The sequence below is a fragment of the Syzygium oleosum genome, unplaced genomic scaffold, assembly GCF_021117445.2.
Source record: "Syzygium oleosum isolate NSW1041296 unplaced genomic scaffold, Sole_v2.1 Sole_v2.05, whole genome shotgun sequence".
NCBI lineage: Eukaryota > Viridiplantae > Streptophyta > Magnoliopsida > Myrtales > Myrtaceae > Syzygium > Syzygium oleosum.
Window position 1 is genome coordinate 9,737,447 of NW_026607489.1, and position 20,684 is coordinate 9,758,130.

General features: G+C 41.7%; 1 protein-coding gene across 1 annotated transcript; it reads right to left on the reverse strand.

Moving 5' to 3' along the window:
- Nucleotides 1-5,150: 5,150 nt before the first annotated feature.
- On the reverse strand, nt 5,151-9,140 carry LOC115666918 (myb family transcription factor PHL6). Its single transcript, XM_030588559.2, has 7 exons — nt 8,478-9,140; nt 7,849-8,056; nt 7,603-7,679; nt 7,476-7,515; nt 6,198-6,270; nt 6,019-6,088; nt 5,151-5,723 (listed from the first exon to the last, which is right to left on the reverse strand). The coding sequence occupies exons 1-7, from the start codon at nt 9,138-9,140 to the stop codon at nt 5,352-5,354; spliced, it is 1,503 nt and encodes a 500-aa protein (XP_030444419.1). The 3' UTR covers nt 5,151-5,351.
- Nucleotides 9,141-20,684: the final 11,544 nt, after the last annotated feature.

Below are 20,684 nucleotides of genomic sequence, written 5' to 3' on the forward strand. Positions count from 1 at the left end.
GTTAGCCTTTTTTTTTTTAAAAGAAATTTACTTATCTCTCTTGATCTAGATTTTGACAATTAGTAGAAAAGAAAAATAGAATTATAATGTGACGTAGGAAGTAAAATGAATATAAATCGTTTCATACCAGGGATCACAATTTCCGATACAACAAAAAAAAAAGACTTGAATATGATATGAACTTATTGAGAAATTCAATTCTAAATTGAACACTATATAAATCACAACATGAAATGACACTAATAATTAATACTGATCTAATAACATGAGACGATTTGCCACCGTATTTCATCCTTATAAGGCTGCGCATGGCAACCATTCTGTGCTCGGGAACAGATTCTGCTCAGAAATAATTCTTTTTAATTCTGTGCCCGGAAACAATTATAAGCATTTGAAGGCGTTTGGTAACTGTCAAAAATTTCTATTATTAGAATAGAAAAAGAACAGAATTGCGTTTGGTTACTACACAAAATTTCTTTTTATTAATAATATTTTGAATTTTTTTAATATTTCTTTCTTTTTTTCTTTTTTTTTCTTTCTTTCCCTTCCCTTCCTTGGCCAAGGTTGGTTGCCGGCACCGGTGACCAGCCACAGGCCAGGGCCGATAAGGGCGTCACGGCCCTCGTCGTCGCCCTCGCTGGTCGTGACGGCGAGGTCGGCCTCGCCTTGGCTAGGCAAGGCCTTGCCGTCGCAGCCGCGAGACGCCCTCCCCGGTCGCTGGCGGCAGGTCGAAGAATAACAACAAACCAAAAAAAAGAAGAAAATCAAGAAGAATCAGAAATGGAAAAACTGTTCCGGAATCAAGAAATTACTTTTTTTTGCTTCTTGATTTTGTTCCAAAACTGATTATGGGAACAATTTTTTGCAAAATTATGCCCGGGCACAAAAAATTTAACAAACGGATTTCAGCTCCAAAACTGATTTTGGGAACAAAAGAACAGAAATTGTTACTATTTGGCAAGTTGCCAAACATGCCATAATTATCAAAATTCGACAATTTTTTTTCTTTAGGCTTTCTTTTCCTTTTTTTTAATCATGGAACTTACTTTTATTTACTCCCACTCATTGTAATTTTCTTGCCTGCAAAACAATCCAACCAAATAGTATTTGTTTCCTAATGTTGTTTTTTAATTCTTCATATTGAGATTTTCCAATTCTAATCTTTCCAAGCGAACCGGTTAAACAAGTTAATCGGTTTCCTCGGAAAAATTAGTATAAAAAAAGCCACCATCTCTTTTTTATATTTCACGGTACGGTTAGCGTAGCATTTTCCCAGAAAATGAAAGTGGCATTAAAAGCTTTGGCTAGAGTTTACACTATCAGCATTTCAAATTTTTTTGGTCATTTTTCTTGGTTTGCGTCGGCCTTAAAAAGAAAAATCGTTAATTTCTCAAAAAGAAACCAATCCGATTCAGTTGCCCTAAAAAGCGTAACGTATTAATTCAGCCTATTACGGCCGTTGATCATGTAATGTGAGGATCGAGGGTTGTGATGGAACCGGGCTAGACCTAGAACCGAGCAAGCATGTCTCTAGAAGGTGCTCCTTCAATCTCTAGAATTTTTTTTTTTTGATTTTTGGTATGGTCATGGGATGGAAAACTTATAAATTTTATTGTATGGCACAACACTCCATATAGAAATTAATACAAAATACATGTTCTTACGAATTAGAAGCACTCAATATTGATATATCTGTGAAGCATTTGGTTTCATATTTTATTTGGATTTTCTTTTTTGATTTCAACTTTATTTTGTTGGTCTCTTGTAAGAGACTCGTGTCCAGAATCACATGCCTTAAATAGGGTGACACGACTTGAACCAACACGAAATTAAAGATTTGGGTTAATACCACGAAGATATCAAATTGATTCACGTATGATAAATTATTGTAAACTAATTTTTTGATCATAAAAAACTCCAAACTAGTACAATTGTGGTAAATTTATCCTCCATTAAATTGAATTAATATTACGAAAAATCATAAATTGGTAAATTTGTGATAAACAGAGGGGTAAAACCCTAAAATGGTATACCCGTCAACTACCAGTGTCATCCAACTTAGCAATTTGATGGTAAAATTTAACGGAAACTTATGGAGGGTAAATTTATCACAATTGTACCGGTTTGGAGTTTTTGGTGGTAAAAAATTTAGTTTAAAGTAAATTTATCGCAGGTATACCGATTTTGAGTTTTTTTTTGTATTAATCCTAAAGATTTTGGGCTAACATTAATGTAGTTTGTGTCACAAATTGTGTCAAACTCGTAAGGCACGATTAATAATGTTTGAGTCCATTCCTTGTAACTCGAAATTGATCCGTTTTATCTTTTAAATAAATTAGCCAGGCCTGCTTGATTAATGAACTGACTACATTGACCGGTTCAACTAAAATTAGCTTAGATATTTTCTATTATTTGCAATTGCGACTATATCATAAGTGAATGCTTTTTCTTTTGGATAACCGAGGGTACGGGTGCAAAGACTCAGCTATTGGAAATCCATCAACGCCTTATAAACCCCACAAACCGACTACAATTAGACTTTTGGGTGGTGCAAGTGACTTTAATTTAAAGCGATTTATGTGCAGTTCATGAGATTTGAACGAATAACCACTGATTTATGAGATGATTATGGATCCAATGGAATTAATAGGTATAGGAAGAAGCCCCGTCAAATAGAGATTATTTGCGTCAACCAACTGCACCTATACCAGCGGGTTGAGTGAATATTGATATCGACCTCATTTGACCTATTTAATTAAACCAATTGTGCAAATCATGCTCGGATTACCAATTTATGAAAAGGGGTCGTGTTCGAGTTAAAATTTCTGTCGCGATCATCAAACAAGTCGTGTTCAAAAGATTTATGACTAAATTGACACAATTAAAAGGTTTGGGGCTAAATTGGAGAATTGTCAAAAGGTTTAGGACTAAATTAGCACAATAGAAAGGTTTATGATAGAATTGGCCGTCGTGTAATAAGTTTAGGACTTTTTGGATAGTTATCCAGGGGTAGAGGCGGCGTATGCTATAGAGAAGGTCTGGGGATGATGCGATGGACATACCAATTACATGCATCCGGTCCATATGAAGCTAATGCATCCGGTCCATATGAAACGTAACTTCTCATCTCTGTCTTACCAAAAGAAGCACCTCGGTCAATGCACGAAAGTTAAGTTGAATTAGATGTTTTTGTAATGCCAATCACCGTATGTATCTTTCTATAAACTTTTGGAAATTAAGGAGAAAATAATAGATATGTAATGTATTAGTATTTTATCGTTTTGAACAAAATTTCTAATAATTCAGACATAGTTAAAAAGATCGAGACACTACTCATATAAATTGATAAATTACTTATCGAATGAAGCTAGCTAAAAACTGGAAAAACAGTTTTTTTTTTCATCGGATAAGTTTGGCAGCACATCGGGCCCGTTTGGTTCGGCTTTTCAAATGCAATTTGGGGGAATGCAAATACCTTTAGGTGAAAGCCACTTGGGAAAATGCAAGTGGTGTTTGGTAAAAAAAAATTTGTGAAGCTACTTTGGCCTAAGTAGTGTTTGGTAAATTTTTTTTTGCAATGGGCTTTAGCAATTTTTATTCTTAATATTCCGGTTTTGCCCCTATTACTATTCATCTTCTTCACCGGCGAGGGTGGCCGGCGAGGTGGCCGGCGAGGCCGGATCTGGCCGACGAAGGCCCGGCGAGGTCGCCTGACCTAGGCGACGGCCGCCTGGGGTCGGGCGACCGCCCAGGCGCCGTCGCGACCTCGGGCGACCGCCGCCGCTGGGTCGCGCGACCTCGGGCGACCGCCGCTGGGTCGCGCGACCTCGAGCGACCGCCGCCTGGGTCGCGCGACCTCGGGCGACCGCCGCCTGGGTCGCGCGACCTCGGGCGACCGCCGCTGGGTCGCGCGACCTCGGGCGACCGCCGCCCGGGTCGCGCGACCCAGCGACCGCCGCCCGAGGTCGCGCGACCTCAGCGACCCAGCGAGCGCCGCTGGGTCGCGCGACTCCGGTCGACCGCCGACCCAGGCGACGGCGCCTGGGCGGTCGCCCGACCCCAGGCGGCCGTCGCCTAGGTCAGGCGACCTCGCCGGGCCCTCGCCGGGCCTTCGCCGGCCAGATCCGGCCTCGCCGGCCACCCTCGCCGGCCACGTGAAGAAGATGAACAGTGACAGGGCAAAACCGGAAAATTGAAATTTGAGTGAGGGCAATTTGGGAAGAAAAAATAAGCTTCAGCATTTCACAAATGCTGAAAGTCCAAAGCTGGTCCGGACCAGCTTTGAGCTTTCAGCATTCCAATGGCATTTCAAATGCTGGCTTTCGGCTTTCCGAGTCCGGAAAGCCGAACCAAACGGTTCAGCATTTTGGGAAGGGACTTTCGAGGCCGAAAGCCCCTTCCCAAAGCTGAACCAAACGGGGCCATCGTAGGTGAGAGTAGCCTTAGAAGCTACTCTTCCTTAAGTATGGTTAATAAATTCTCAACTTACCATGTTTAATGAATAAGGATGTTCCATTTTATCTTTACAAAAAAAATTGCCATGCATATTGATCATAGTCCATATAAATCGTCAAAATACATGGTTGGCTTTTGGTTTTTTTATGCACTTTCTTATGAAAGAAAAAAAAACGATGGATTCAATTTGAGTTTCATGTGAGTCTCATTAAACTCGATCTAAAGGTACAACATCATTATAGTTCATGTACCAGTTTCAACAAATAATTCCTTATATATCAGTCATTTATCCTTCCTCTTTTTGGTTTAATTATAGGTTTAATTAGAGACTAGAAAAAGAAAGAGGTCTAACTAGAGATCCCCTTTTCTTTTCCGCAATTGAATCGCATGCTCAATCAGCATTTTCCCTGCTTTTATGTTGTTTTCATATGATTGAGGTATTAATACTCCAATAACTCCTGGTTTAACCTGCATCTTAGTTGCCCCTTCATAATTGATTCCTGCAAGAATTTTTCTTATTCAGCTCGTGATTAGAGTAAACTATGTTATGAGGTTACAAACGTCTACAGAAAATACTTGAGAAGTACTCTTCACATGTGACCCAGTGGGTGCATTATGTGACAAGCATATCATGTTATTCGATGTATTAATGTATAAGTAGTAGCACCTGCCTAATGGTACGCGTATCGTCGTAGTTTCGATCAATCCACTCACTACTTGCTATATGTACTAAGAAAGAGTCCGCCAAATGAGTTTGGCAGCAATACATTTTTAAAATGTATATTTTAACTGCCTACAGATGCTGAAGAATAAGTAGTGTTCATTCAAGCAAATTCATTAAACAACTCGTCTACAAGAAATCAATAAAATTTACAGGGGTTTAAGGAATGAGAGGACTAGCGACTTTGAATTTGAGTCACCTCACTTGGATTCTCAACAACAGCCTCGTCGGAAACTGAAGTGGATTCAGCCTTTTCATCCATCCGAATCCTCTTCTGCTGGCACTCATGTGATTCGATGCTGCTGTTTTCACTAGCCTTGTTCTTAAGTGATAGGACTCCGGGATTGTATTTGGATTCAGCTGGCCCAGGCAGCGAAGCAGCAATGGTTGGAGAAGGCGGTAGCAGTTCACTTTCTGGGTATGGATCCTCTGAGGAAGACATCTTTTGAGGGCAGGTCAGGACGACACCAGCTTTCTGCTGTTCCTCCAGAATCTTTTGCAAGTATCTCGCATGATCTTCTATGCGTAACTGAAGTGCTCTTTGCACCTACATTAATGTGTGTAAAGGCAGTGAGTAAGATCTATCTGGCATCAACTGGAAAACAAAGGATTCCCCTACAACCCATCGTTAAGCATATGAACTACAATATAAATTCATAATATTCAAGAGAAGCCATTCAAATCCAATGAAAATGGCAGAGCAAGAACATCACAGTCCACGTTATAATATGTTGGACTACTCTTTTCCAACTCTCTTTTGTGTGTGAGTACAAAAATTTGCAGCAAAACTTAAGGACTAACAAATATCAATATGTGCCACTAAATTCGAGACATTGAAATACCTCAAGCTGCTCATGCAACTGTTTCTGAACTTCCATCTGCATGCGCAAGGCCTCTGTAATCTGCGTGCTCCTGTAAATAAGGGATACAGAGATTGAATTTTGTTTGACACCACTGGAGAAATTGAGATGAACATAGATTTATGCAGAGAGAGAGAGAGAGAGAGAGAGAGAGTATTGACCCTTTTCTTCTTCCATCACTTTCATTGCCACAAGACATTGCTTTCTTTTCCTCAAAGCTGCAACCTTTTTTCTCTAGCAAAGCAAAATAAGGAATAAAGGTTTGAACTACGAAAGATTCTATCTTATCGTTACTAGAGAAGCCACCGGCAAATAAATAGAAAAGCCTCCAACAGATAAACAAAAGACAGGAAGCTCAGTGTTCATGAGAAGCCAGTATGCAACGTCGTCTATATTCCTTATTGGCAAGGAAAAGCAAAATTCTTTCCCGTCACTCAACAGCATAATTTAGCTGAGACTTCAAAACACAAGGAGAAAGCCTGAGATGAAGTATACACATGCAAGAGAGTATGCAAGCTCCCCTTAACAGAAATATATAAACGCCTCAAGGACCCTTTTGGTAGCCACCGACAATCATAAGCAGACAACTATCCCACATTTTGTTTCATTAAGCACATATTGATCATTCTCAGGCTAAATGATAAATGATCAACTGATCCATCCCTCTCCTCGAATTTCACAGCAAACAAGCTATCAGACAAATTGGGAAGCTTGATTGTTCTGCTGCATCATTTAAGGTTATTGCAACCGGAACAAGTACATTAAGTTATTCTTCTCGTTCTGTTGAATGCACGGATAGATGTGGGTAATCTGATTGAGAGGTGCTTATTTGACAATTTAACCCATATAGACATATCAGCCGACATCAGAACTTGATTCTGTCTCTTTAGTCATGTATTCATGGTATAACTATTACCCCCTTTTCTCCATATCAATCTCGTCTCATCATCTCCATCTCCTATCAGTTTCAGCCAAGGACACCGCAGACTAATCTCCCGCAGCAAGTCCTCTGTCTCCGGTGCATGCCTTCTGCTACATTGCTTAAAAAATGAACATAAGTGTTTTTATTTTTAAACTAAGAAAGTCCCAAATATGACATCCAGAAAGGACATGATAACGTAAAATAGCCATGGAAGTGAGAATTTGGGATTGGATAGATTGGATGGCCCACAGCAAGCATTTTGGCTAGTGGGGAGTATTCGAAACCCATACTTGTAGGCTTTTCCATGTCAAGCACAGAAACTACTAGTTGTGTTTTCTAAATAGAATGAAACCAGAAGTCAATAATAGCATTAGTGTATTCAGTAGCTGTTCCATATAGCCAGCAACTATGAATTGCAAATCCACATAACTGACGTGAACAGCATAGATGTAACATGGGCAGGAGGGCAACATAGCAGTTGTGAATGATGGGAACTATGAACATCGATGAATCATACCTTCCTTTTTCTCTGGCATGTACTTCGCTAAACGGTATTTCTGCAAGACATATGGAAGATTTATGTAAAATAAGATGTTAGCAGTGGACTAAAACACTTGCTTCAGTAGAAAATGCAAAATATATACCTGCAAGTGACTTTTTACATGGTAGATTGTCAAACCTTCAACATTCATAAGCTTCAATACTCCCTTAGGGGTAGCCTCTGCAAATCAGAGCAAACTAGTAAGAGTTGGATGACGAGTTTTAGTTTTTGGTACCAACATGGAGTTTTAAAGAATCTAGAAGCTCTTATTAGAAATAAAAGTTTCTTCTCTGAATAATCGAGTGGAAGCCCAATAACAAAGTAAAGACCAAACACATAGATTGCTCACTTTCAGCCCCATCAAGCTTATTGACAGCATCCACAAAACGCACATGAAGTTCTGGCGTCCATCTCATTCTTGGCTTGTGTGCTGCGGCAGGGCCAGAAGATGGCTGACTAGAAAGAGAATCAATGGCTGGCAATGGGGAAAGGCACTTTTGGTGGCAAACCAATCCCGTTCCTTGCTTCGATGGTGGTTGCCGTGCTTCATAGATATCCTGTGGGGAGAGAACATTAGTAACTAGGCACAGTTAGCGGATCGTGCAAAAGATCATACACGGCAAGGAAACAAAACATAGAGCTGCCCAAACCTCTACATTGCTGCTTGAATCTTCCCTTGTCCGAGAGAAACAACTAATTCTATTCAATTCCGTTCACATGGACAGTGAAAGCAGGCAAAAGGACAACGTGCACTTCTCATGCACAGCCAACCATACTATTGCTATAATTATTTATAATAATACCTAATGACCAAATCAAATCCAGTTATCAGCAACTAACTGCAATGTCTTCCATCATTCAGCAGCAGCTACAGATAAGCGGTCAGAAAGGGAAGGTACTGACCTAAAATTCAATTATTTCACTCACATCAACATATTTGGAATTGAAAACACTAGCAGCAATACTTGGTATACTTACGTCAAGCTTTGGGATTTCTCCATTCTCAGTTATAGCAAGATCAAGCTCATCGGACAAATACTGTAGCTCCAATTGCTCTGTTAGCATTAAGTTGTCACTTGCACAGTCCATGCCACTGAAGCTACCATCAGAAGTATCTCCAGGAAAACCCAAGAAGTCCGTCATAAGAGCCTCTGTATGTTTTTCATCATCCAAATTACTAATGTCCTCACTGAAGATAGATGAAGATTTTGAGTCAACAGCAGAAACAGATTGGTTGTATGCTGGAGGATGTGGAAGAAATGGCAGATTCCGTAGGTGCTTGTGGGCTTCAGAAGTTGAAGAAGATGACTGGTATAAGCTAGTACAGAACACTGAAGATCGTGAATATGTGCTCTTTGGAGTTTGGACATGAGAAGCCAGAGAGAGAGGACTACATGGGCTTGATTCTGAACAGGTTTTGTGAGATTGAAAGGTAGATTCTCGCGAAAGATTCAAACTGAGTGGTTCCTCCCGGATAAATGGGGATGGGGATGGGGATGAAGATGACCATCCACTGGCCTTGGAAATTCCTTCAGATTCAGCATTCAGAAATTGATGATCCAGGGACATCCCAGTGTAGTGGGAATTTGTCATCGCCTTGGTAGACCCACTTTGAGGTAACGTCATGCTGTGTCCGTTCATGGTTCTAAATCTGCTGAATCAACTTAATAGAGGACAGTGGTAACCTGTCAGAAAAATTAAGGACAATATGCCACAGTAAGAACTGAGACTTCACTTGAGTGATAGAATTACATAAATGGAAATAATACAAGAGCTTTTTGAAAGGGTAAAGAACAGTCTACCCATTCAAGGAAAAGTTCGTCTGCCGCCTTTCCACTCGATCAAAAACTACTAGTCATCTTTAGATAACTTGAGATACTTCAAATCTTCTTTCAGGCAAGAGAATGTGCACGATATTTGCTACAGAGATCAACCGCTCGTCCTTCTCATCAGAAAGTATCAGTAACTATGCACGTTTACCGACACTCTCGTCCGAGACGATACCTTCACAACAAACCAACAGTTCTCAACTGATTAGTTTTGCGAAATCTTCCTTTCACTAGTACAGCATTGATGTCATGCAATCAACTGCAAATTATAGCAGCACAAACAATATGCAGGGGGTGCCCCTAGTCAGCTGATAGGCTGTGTGTGAAAAACAGTGCCAAAAGAAAGAGATATTCGTAAGCCTAAAATACAAAGTCCAAGAATCTTAAAAGCAGCTATTGCAACAGAAACTATTGTAAGGTAAGCATTGAAAGAATTTATTTACATCTCTTTTCTGGTAACAGGAAGAAGGAGATGGTTACTCCTTAGCGACGCACGCCACCGCATTATTCCGACTCTCTCCGCTCTCGTTTAGTTGGCCGTATCTCTTCGGTCCGGACAACAAGAGCAGAACTAGAAACCGTGCAGACATCTATTTCAGAGCCCAGTTCGAGCTCCGACTAGAGGGAGAACTAAATAGATAGACTAGGCAGCTACCGGGTACACGAGCGACGATGACAATCCATAAAAAAATGGCATCTTGAGGCGAATTTTCGCGAAAGCCGGGACGAATCCTCGACGAGTACTTGACTAAAAGCAGAATACAATAAAATTTCACCACGAGGGAAGGGGGGGGGGGGACAAATTCATTGTAACAAAGTCCGTCTCTTTGCAATTTAATGAGATAGCATTGCCTAGAATCCCACAGCAGCTGAATCTCTCCAATTCAAATCCCAGTTACCTTTTTGAAACGAATCGAGCTTTTCAACAACTTATGTATTAGACGGTCAAGCCAAATTCAAGCACGTACATCAAGCCAAGATGGCGTGAGCAATTGACAGAGGCAGGGGAAGCTGCGGGTCACAAGTCTGAAATCGCAAGAGAATCGAAACTCAATCACTGGGCAGTTCCCCGTGTACCGACAACCCATCACCTCGCGCCGAATCACGCGCGAAACCAAAAGAATAGAAAGGGCCAACGGAGCTCGCCGTCGGCTTACTAATGGTATTGCCCGCTCACGGCGACGAAGAAGAAGGAGGAGAAGGAGAAGGAGAGCCACGTAACGAAAGGGACGAAACCATGGGCTCCGCCCGCACGACGGCGGATCGACGGCAGCCCCTCCCGAGCCGCGACCGTGACCAAAAAATCGGCGGCGAGGCACGGTTAAAAAAAAAACGGCGCAGGCGTAACTAGCGAAGTGAGTCAGATCCAACTCCCACCTGAGACAAGACGGGACCACCACCAGCACCACCACCACCACTGCCGCCTCCTCCTCCTCCTCCTCCTCCTCCTCCTCCTTCGTCTTCTTCACAGCATCACCGCGAGGACGAAGGGACGAAAGGGAAGGAATCTACGACGACGCGGGACGCGGACGCAGCCCATGCCGTCGTCGTCGTCGATGATTGATTGGTTTTATTTCGCTTGGGAGGTAACGTTACCATACCATGACCGAATATGGCGCACGAAATTATTAAAAAAAAAAACAACAACAAAAATAAAAATTAGCTTCTGCATCATGACGTCATAGATTCACATTTTTTTTTTGGGTAAAGTGAAATGGCCCTCGGTGTGGAATTACTTTTGCCTGTTTTGCGATGTAGAAAATACTATTAAAATTCGATTCTTATCCTAATTTGGGTTGTGCTTGCTGAGCTCGAGCAGCAGCAGCAGCAGCCTCTCTCCGCTTTTGTCTTTGGCTGCTACTTGCGTGCGCCGATCCCATCAATCCCCGTCGCCGTCAAAGGTCGGCTCCGGACCCATCGCCAGAGCCGCCAGCCCCCCCGGGCGCTCTGTCCGGGGGGGGGGAGGCTCCGGCACGCGCGACCCCGCCGGTAGCTGGCGTGGCCTCATCTGATTGGTTAGCTGGTCCGATTAATTTAATTTTAATATTAATATAATAATAAAAAAAAGAGGCTGCTCGGGGGTTGGCATCAGCCGTTCTGGCTGTTTCCCCGCCAAGATACTGGAATCCAGGGCTGAGGCCTCTGAGTCGTTTGGTGGGGTTTCTTTATTTATTTATTTTTTTAAAAAGTTAATTTTAATTAATATATAATTATTATGATCTTCGTCACTATTATACAAGTTGGGGAACCTTTGAAATTTAAGGTTGCTTTCTTATTATTTCCCCCGTGTTTTTGGGGGCTGTCCATGATTCCGCCGTTGTTTCCTAAGGCATATTTCTTAATGTTTTCACCGCGTGTTGGTGTCGCCAGCAATCTTGGCCTCCATCTGAAGTCCCTTTTCCAATATAAAGCGGGGCGACGAGGAAATTTAGTTTACGAGGGGGGGGGTTTAGAATACCGAACTGAGACGGTGCGCACGATGCAAGGATTTTCTATACGTAATTTCATAGATTACGAGATGCGATTCGATGAAAGCTGTTGCACTCAGCGGTTGGAAGAGGGCGAGCTCTGGAGTCCGTCCTTATCTCCAAAAAGGTTTTGGAGACGATTGCGTTAGCGCTCCACATCATCAGCAGCAAAAAAAATGTTGTGCGATTCCGCTTTATTTAGTGAATAAAAGGAACAAGGCGAATGATTTTAATGGGTTTTCATGGACCCAATTGAATGGAATGAAGCATGTGCAGATTAATTCGAACTAATATAAGGCTGCACGTGTCCAGACGGTCTTGATCCGATGACAACTGTAACGACCCGATTCGACTCTCGTGAATCAAGCTTCCGAAGACTACTACTGAAGGCGGCGGTAACCTTTGGATTTGGTGGTCTAAATGGTCTTTTTCTTGGGAGGATTACTTCCGAATCAATTCACAAAGGTCCATCATGCAAGTCGGGCCATCGCATAAGAACTTTCCTAGCCCCACCACGACGTGAAATAAACTTCATCAAGACTAGGAAAATGACCATCCAACGAATGTAAGCCATTCAAAATTTTCAATTTCGGCGGTAACTATGGTTGTCCTGTAATGATCACGTCTCCATGGGGGACCCAAAAGACAATCATGGACTCTTCTCCCTAATCCGATGCTTAACCTTAATGCAACACGAAAATGGGTAAAAAAAAACAAGAAAAAAAAAACCCTAAATAATAATGGTCTCGATCTCACCCCTCCCACTCGAGAAAATTGGGAAAAGTGCCAAAAAAGTCTTAAACCTTTTGCATTGATGCCAATTTAGTCCTAAACCTTTTTTTGGTGTCAATTCAGTCCTAAACCTTTTGTCTTTGTGCCAATTCAGTCCTTTCGGCCAATTTTGGCCGGATTTTGCTGACGTGGACGCTGACTGGCCGGCGACCGATCACCGGCGCTGACGTGGATATCTTTAATAATATTTTAATATTTTTTTGAATTTTTATTTATTTTTTTCTTTTTTTTTCCCTCCCCTTTCGCCGGACCGGCGACTGGCCAAAGCCCAGAGGCCGATGCCGGCGAGGCTTGCCCTCGCCAGCCACTGGCAAGGTCGACCTCGCCGACCATTGGCGAGGGCGGCCTCGCCCAGCCATGGCAAGGCTCACCTTCGCCGTCGCAGGTCGAGGGCGAGCCTCGCCGGCGGCTGGGCGAGGCTAGACCTCGCCGGATCTGGCGAGGTTGGGCCTCATCCAGCGCGAGGCCGCCCTTGCCAGTGGTCGGCGAGGGCGAGCCTTGCCGGCGCCGGCTGGAGGAGGGGAGAGGAAAAAAAAAGAAAAGAAAAAAATAAATAAAAATTCAAAAAAATATTTAAATATTATTAAAGTTGTCCACATCAGCGCCGGTGACCGGCCTCCGGTCGGTCGGCGTCCACGTCAGCAAAATCAGGCCAAAATTGGCCGGAAGGACTGAATTGGCACAAAAACAAAAGATTTATGACTGAATTGACACCAATGCAAAGGTTTAGGACTAAATTGACACCAAAAAAAGGTTTAGAACTAAATTGGCACAAATGCAAAAGGTTTAGGACTGAATTGGCATCAAAAAAAGATTTAGGACTAAATTGGCATCAATATAAAAGGTTTAGAACTTTTTTGGTACTTTTTCCCGAGAAAATTTATAGAAAATTTTTTTTAAAAAAAGGAAGGAAAGTAATCATGAAAAGAAGACAAAGCAAACTCGATCACCCCTACTTGAAGAGTGTGACCAAAAACGTGGGAGTCGCCATCTCCAAAAGCTACACCGATGTGCTCTTCGTGATAGGATTGACGAAGCATGCCAAATTTGACAAGCTATTGCCCCTCTCACATCATTAATACGATACCATCTTTCGCTATAAGGACATGAAGATCCCACTTCATGTTTTCGCGCGCGAGAATCGCAGAAACTCGCAGTTTTCAGGGAGCTGATCTTGAGATTAAGAGATCGGCGGTTAATCATCGCTGCTCGGTGCGTCTATTTTAATTGAAGATGCCCTTTTGATACGAAGCGCTACGGCGTCGTATCGCGATGATAATTTCGATTTGGGCTTACGTTGTGATATAGGACTCTGATGCGAAAAGTAGGTGCTGATATTGATATGACTCCATTCAAAGTGATAAGGGCAAAGGGGCAGACATAAGGATGGTGATTTTTCAAAAGGAGGTGGGGTTTGGATAATGAATGATTTCTGTTCTTTCCTTTTGCAATTTTTTTGGTCATATTTCCTTTTGCATTTTATGTAATACGTCATTGGTCCCCCCCCCAAAAATAATTTGTAAAGGTCACGGTAAACATACTCTCATCTAATAGAATAATATTTTAAAATAATTGACAATGGTCTCATAAAAATTTACATGGTATTGGAACAGGAGATCTAGAGTTCAAATCTTTCCGAGCTCCCGATTTGCCTCTCTCATTATATATTTCCATGCTTAATCTCGGGCCAAAGTCCGGCAACGAGGGATAGTGTTATAATACTTAAATATTAAATTACGCCATCATCAAATGGCCTAAACCCTTAAAACGGTTGACGGTGGTTTCACAAAAATTTACTCTCTTGGCTCCTAAGATACTTGCTAAGAATACTTCATGCGAAGTAATATATTAAAATTTCTTTAAGTGGAAATTTAACAAGTGCAGTTGGCTCTCTTGAATTCTTGGTATTCGGTTAAAAGCTAACCTCACCAAAGGAAGGAGTTGAAGCTCCTATGAAGGCATCTATGGCCTGTCTATTTGAAGCTCCCCAGGAAAAGGAATACCCTCTAAAAGTTTTACATATTAGTGATCCCGAGGTCCGAACGAGAATAGAGATGAGGCCTTTTAAGTTCCACTTTTAGCAAAAATCGTATGTTAATATGATTTAAGGTTAATACCACGAAAAATCCCAAACTGTACACTTGTAACAATTTTAACCAAATTTAATTTTTGATCACCAAAAACATTAAACTGGTACACCGGTAACAATTTTACCCTCCACTAGTTTCCGTTAAATTTTAACCTCAATTTTTTTAGTTGGATGACATCTAGCAGTTGACGAGTGTACCAGTTTGGGGTTTTACCTTCCGTTTGTCACAGGTATACTAGTTTGTGGTTTTTCGGTATTAATCTAATTTCACGGGAGGTAAATTTGTCACAAATATATCCGTTTTGGGTTTTTGGTGGTAAAAAAATTCGTTCATGATAAATTTGTCACACGTATATCAGTTTGGGATTTTTCGTGGTATTTACCCTATGATTTATTGTCTCTCCATTTATATTTAAGCAGTTCGTCCACACCACCAGGAAAGCGAAGGCATGACGACCTCATTCTATGATCTTACATCATAAATGGTGGGATTTCCTAAGACAATAACGAGATCCTTCTTTGTTTTAAGTGAAATTTAATACGATTCTTAGTCGATTCCTAAAGTACCATTAGCTTTGGCCCCCACTAATGACGTCCCCCCCGCAATATTCCCTCCAAGTCTCTCTGGCACCGGTAGCCAATGGGCCAAAACACTTTGTCCAAGACATTGGAACAATATAATATAATATAATATAATATAATATAATATATATTCATTTATATATAAATTAATAATAAACAAGGAATATAATCAGAAAACAGTCGGCTGCGACTTGGTTTTTACTTTTTGAATCTAAGCACATATATATTTCTTTCTATAATAAAATAATGGCGGAATAATGATGGAGATGAGACCACTAGGACGCGGCACACGGTCCATACATAATTGAACGGGGAAGAAATAAAGAAAAGACGAAAGAGAAGTGGGCAGGGGAGGAGGCCACTGGGGGTCGGGAATGGTCAATTTTGTGGAGCGATGGAGTCCAAGACAAGCAAAGAACAAAAGAGGGGAGACCGCGACATTGTCTTGTAATCGCATGGAACGCAATCGAATAGTGCTTCTTGCATCACGTTTCATCCGCCATTGACCCCCATCGAGTGGCTCTTTTTCCTGGCGATGTTTTTCTTCGGATCTATCGCTAGGCATCGAATTGAAATCGCGAACATATCCCCGCGTAAAGCTATCGGGTACCCACCGGATTTGAGAAAGGTAACGGAAACCCCTCCTTTTTGTTGTCTTCGCTTACGCGATCCTTCTATCGAAGGAATTGATCTCAATCTCGAACCTTTCTTTTTGGCAGGAGTTCCATCGATCGTGAGAAGTGTGGGAAAAAATAGTGAAAGGCGGGGGACCTTGTAGATGATGAGTACGAGTGATTTCTAGAATCGGGGCATATCGAGGTGTATAAGTAACCTTTCACTATTGAAATGGTAATATCGTACTTTACGAGTGATTTTATAGGTTTTGAATATCGGGTTATTTACGGGACAATCTCGTAATCCTCTAAGGTTTTGGAAAGAGTATTCCAAAGTCATCTTATAACCCCCGAAAATCGCAATTGGCATGATGACTGTCTCGAAAGTATCTACCTTTATTAGGCCCCAGCCAATTCCGTCAGCAATTAGAAGACCTGGTTGTATATAAACGTCACATAAGAGGTGTGGAGGATCTCGGTCATATCACGATCCCAATCAGCTTGAGCCCCTGTTTTGATCAAATCTGCGTTCTCTTCTCTCTTACAATTTGCCCTTACTCTATGTCAGGCTGCCCTTCCCAGTTATCCTGTCCTTAAAATTAGGGATGATCAACGCCCACCCCGAAATCGGAAATCACTTGTGAAGGGCCGGTTCCATAAATTGAGAATCGGGAATCGCCCATTAGGTTCCTAGACCCACCCAGAAATCGGACCGCCGGTCCGGTCCGGTTCGGTTCCCAAGTGAGTTTATGAAACCGGCCATTCCTTCCGGGACTCCCCAGTCCCCGGTCGTGGATAAGCTGTAGCGGTGGTCCAAGCGTGAGAGCGTGGGGTGGTGGCCTGAGCAGTGACTAGATGTGCGGCTGGAAACATCGTAAACAACCTAGAGAACAACAGTCACGAGGAAGGAAATTCATAGAGCTGTCGGGCCCGATTGGAACTCATTGAAAAAGCTGGGCTGCATCTGGCAATACGAGGCAATGACGGCTCCGGAAACTTGCAGGTTCGGCTCTGGAGATTTGCTGCGTACGTTGGGATCATCGGCGAAGGTGAATTAGGGCGCGAATGGTAACCATTCTGCTCCAGAAATTAAATTCTTGCCAGAAATTGATTTCCAGAATTCTTGCTAGAAATTGATTTTTGGAGGAGAAATCTGTTTGATAAAACATGACTAATTCTCGCTCAGAAATTGATTTGGGCAATCTATTTTGATTTGTTGATTTTTTTTGCACCTAAAAAATTTAAATTTCACTCAAAGTGGGTGGTCATAGGTATTCTAAGCTCTTCTGTGAAGTTTTAAAATTTTTTATTTTTTTTATTTTTTTGGGCACCTCAAAAAAAATAAATTTCACTCAAAGTGGGTGCCCAAAGGTATTCTAAGCCATTTTGTGAAGTTTTGAAATTTTTGATTTTTTGATTTTTTTGGGCACCTAAAAAAATTAAATTTCACTCAAAGTCGGTGCCTAAGGTATTCTAATCCATTTTGTGAAGTTTTGAAATTTTTAATTTTTTGATTTTTTTGGGCACCTCAAAAAAATTAAATTTCACTCAAAGTGGGTGCCCAAAAGTATTCTAAGCTATTTTGTGAAGTTTTGAAATTTTTGATTTTTTTTATATTTTTTGAAAAAAATTCACCAAATTTCCTATTTTCCCGAAATCTGACTTTTTTTATTTTTTGGAAATTTTTATGAATTTTTCTGGAATTTTTCAATTTTTATGTATTTTCTGAAAAAAAAAATTAGTGAGATCTCAAAATGTGTTGTAAAGGCCACGAAAAAGAAAAAAAAAATAAGGAGAATGCATTCTGGAAGAGAGAAGCTACAAAAAGTAGCTTCTCTTTTTCTTGCCCAAAACTCATTCTGGAATCAAAAATGAATTCTGGAATCAAGAATGCATTCTAGAATCAAGTATTTTTAACAAACGCATTTTTATTCCAAAATATAAAAATTGCTCCAGAATGCATTCTGGAAATTTTTTAACAAACGCATTTTTGTTCCGGAATACATTCTGGAGCAGAATTTCTACTCCAGAATGGATTCCATGCGTGCCCTTAGCGAAACAGTCGATTCTAGGCGATCTGGACGGTTCCTGTTCGTTTTGCACGCCCTTAAAAAAACCCATCATGCGCTCTACGGCCAATGGAATCACCCCTTTCGATTGATCTCCTGAAGTGTGAGATGTAATTTTTTTAAAACATTGACTTCCCAGCCAATTATTATCGATCTTAACAGCCTGACCTCCCATCACACGAAAGGGAGCAGGGTTCACAACTTTTTCCCTTCTTCTTTTAGGACAGAAAAATTATTCAAAAAGTCATAAATTTATTATAAAATAACCAAATTAATTTCAAAATTTTTAATTTGATTAATTTAATCATAAATTTTTTGATAATTTATCAATTTTGATCGAAAATTGATGACATATACGTTGGCCATGTTAGTACGATCGGTGCTGACGTGGACAATTTTTATAATTCTTTTTTAATTTTCTGAATATTTTAATAAAATTTTCAATGTTTTTTCCTTTTCTTTTCTTTCTTTCCTTTTTCTTTTCATTGTTCTTCTTTCCTCAAGGGGTCAGCGAGCGGTTGGCCATAGGCAAGGGCTGCAAGACCCTTATTGGCCATGGCCCTTGCCAAATCTGTGCGAGACGAGGGCATCGTAGCCTTGGCCGAGCCAGATTTGTGTGCAGGGAGGGAGGGCCGTGATAGCCCTCACCTCGAACAAATCTGGCGAGGCGAAGGTCGTCATAGCCCTTGTCAACTCATTCAAACTTGGCGAGGGTTGTCGTGGCCCTCCCCCAGTGGCCATCGTGGGCCGCAAGCCTTCACTAGGTTGCACAAACCTGGCAAGGGTTGCACGACTCTCGCACAGTGGTCGGCACTGGCTTTGTGGCCCTAGCTGTGGCTAGCGAGTGTCATTGGCCCTTTGGGGGAAGAGGATGGTAAATGAAATAAAAGAAAAAGATGAAAAAAATGAAAAAAATTTAAAAAATATAACAAATGAAAAAATTGTTAATGTCAGCATCGATCACGCCACGTACGATGACCTGTGTCTACATTATTGATTCCGGCTAAAATTGATTGGAAGGACTAAATTGGCAAATGTCAAAATTATTGGTCCAAATTGAAATATTTAAGACATGTTTAGAAATTTTTAGACAATTATCCCTTTTGCAACCCACTAACAGAGTGCGCCTACATGTGGTATGGTGTTTTTATAGGAGGTACGGATCCATTTAGTATAATAACAGAACGTTATTCTCTTGATAAAAAGGGAAAAAAAAAAAAACAAATGAAATGTTAAAAAGGCTTTGGAAAACGATCTATAAAGCTCCGGAGCAACACATTCTGTACGGGGTCGTAGAAAGTCACGTCATCCGCGAATGTTAACGGCGGCCAATCGTTCCTCTACTATAGGGAATGATGGGGGTGGTGGGTGGGGTCTTGTATTCACATCTCCGGAGATTCTATAGTTCTCTCGTTTTCTTTGAGGTAATTTCAATATGGTCCCTAAAATGTCGATTATTTCCTTATTGGGACCTCCGCACTCCTCAGTATCTTTTAGAGCCGCTTTTTGATGACGAGAGCTGGCCACTCACTACCTAGTAGGGGTGCACTTTGTCGCAGCGGACATCAACCTCGTTTCCATTAAAAAAATTGAGGAGGAGGAGGACTCATTTTGCATTCTCAAAAGCTCTTTGCCGATTTCGCATTTCCCCACGCTATTTCTTGCTCTTTTTTATCCTAAAGGTGTGGTTTGAAATCAATGAAGAATGATAACAGGCAAAAACGGTGGTTGTGTTATTCGGCATGGGCGCTGAGGTCCCGGGCACGGCCTCGATGGGCCTGGATCTGGACGTTGGGGACTAGGGGACGGACACTAGGGTTGCGGGCACGGCTTCTATAGACCCAAGTTCGGCATCAATGGAACGAGGCGCAGGCGCAGGGGACTCGTGCATGGGCACAAAAGTCCTGGGCGTGGCCCTAATGGAACCGGGCTCAGGAGTCGAGGACCTGGCACGGGCGTCGGAGTCCGAGGCTCGGCCTCGATGTTGTTGGGCCTAGCATCCCTGGCAAGGGCACCGAAACCGGTGTCTCAAAGCTCGGTCTTGGTGGACCTGGGCACAACCTAGATGGACCCGAGCTGGCCTCGATGGACCCAGGCTTAGGCTCTAGGGACCTGGTCCCAACCTCTCGGGCTCGAGAACGAGTTTGGGGTTCTTGTGTCTAAGTGCATAGTTTTTGGTCCATGTGCCGATATCTAGTCATATTTTAGAAAATGATTTTCAATTTTTCAAAGAAAAAATCATTTTCCTTAATCTGAGCTTTGGTAAGAAAACATTTTTTGTTGACTAGGAAAACATTTTCCGTTGACTTATTTCCCAAGCGATCCAAATCCCAAAAAATGACGAAAATGTTTTTTGCGAATCAAATGGAGCCTAGGTGAAAGAGATTTTTTTTTCTTTTTAAATGCAAATAGTATTTGGTAAAGTGTAATTTAAAAATACATTAAGAAACAACCTTGATTTTGATGCTGTTTGGAAAAAAAATTACACTTCGAAAAGACTTTAGCTAGTTCTTTTATAAAAAGATCTCAAACCTTTGCGGCAAGCTAGATTTAGCACCGGCCCGAGGAGGCGCGAACCCAGACGACCGTTGCCCGGGGTCATGGGCCGACGAATGTAAATGCAACAGTGGAGCTCCTTAGTCATCATCACAGAACGTAGCAAAGGCTGACGAATTCGGGTGGTCAGGAGCTTATATTTGTTTCTCGTCCCCTTCTCTTCCCTTCTCCTCCCGCAATTCTCAC

Bases quoted from the DNA above. Each gene is read 5' to 3' on its own strand.
- LOC115666918 (XM_030588559.2), bottom strand. From the start codon at position 9,140: ATGAACGGACACAGCATGACGTTACCTCAAAGTGGGTCTACCAAGGCG. The intron at 7,680-7,848 runs GTGAGCAATCTA...TCTGATTTGCAG, and splicing joins TAAGCTTGATGGGGCTGAAA to AGGCTACCCCTAAGGGAGTA. The intron at 7,516-7,602 runs GTATATATTTTG...TATGTCTTGCAG, and splicing joins ATGTAAAAAGTCACTTGCAG to AAATACCGTTTAGCGAAGTA.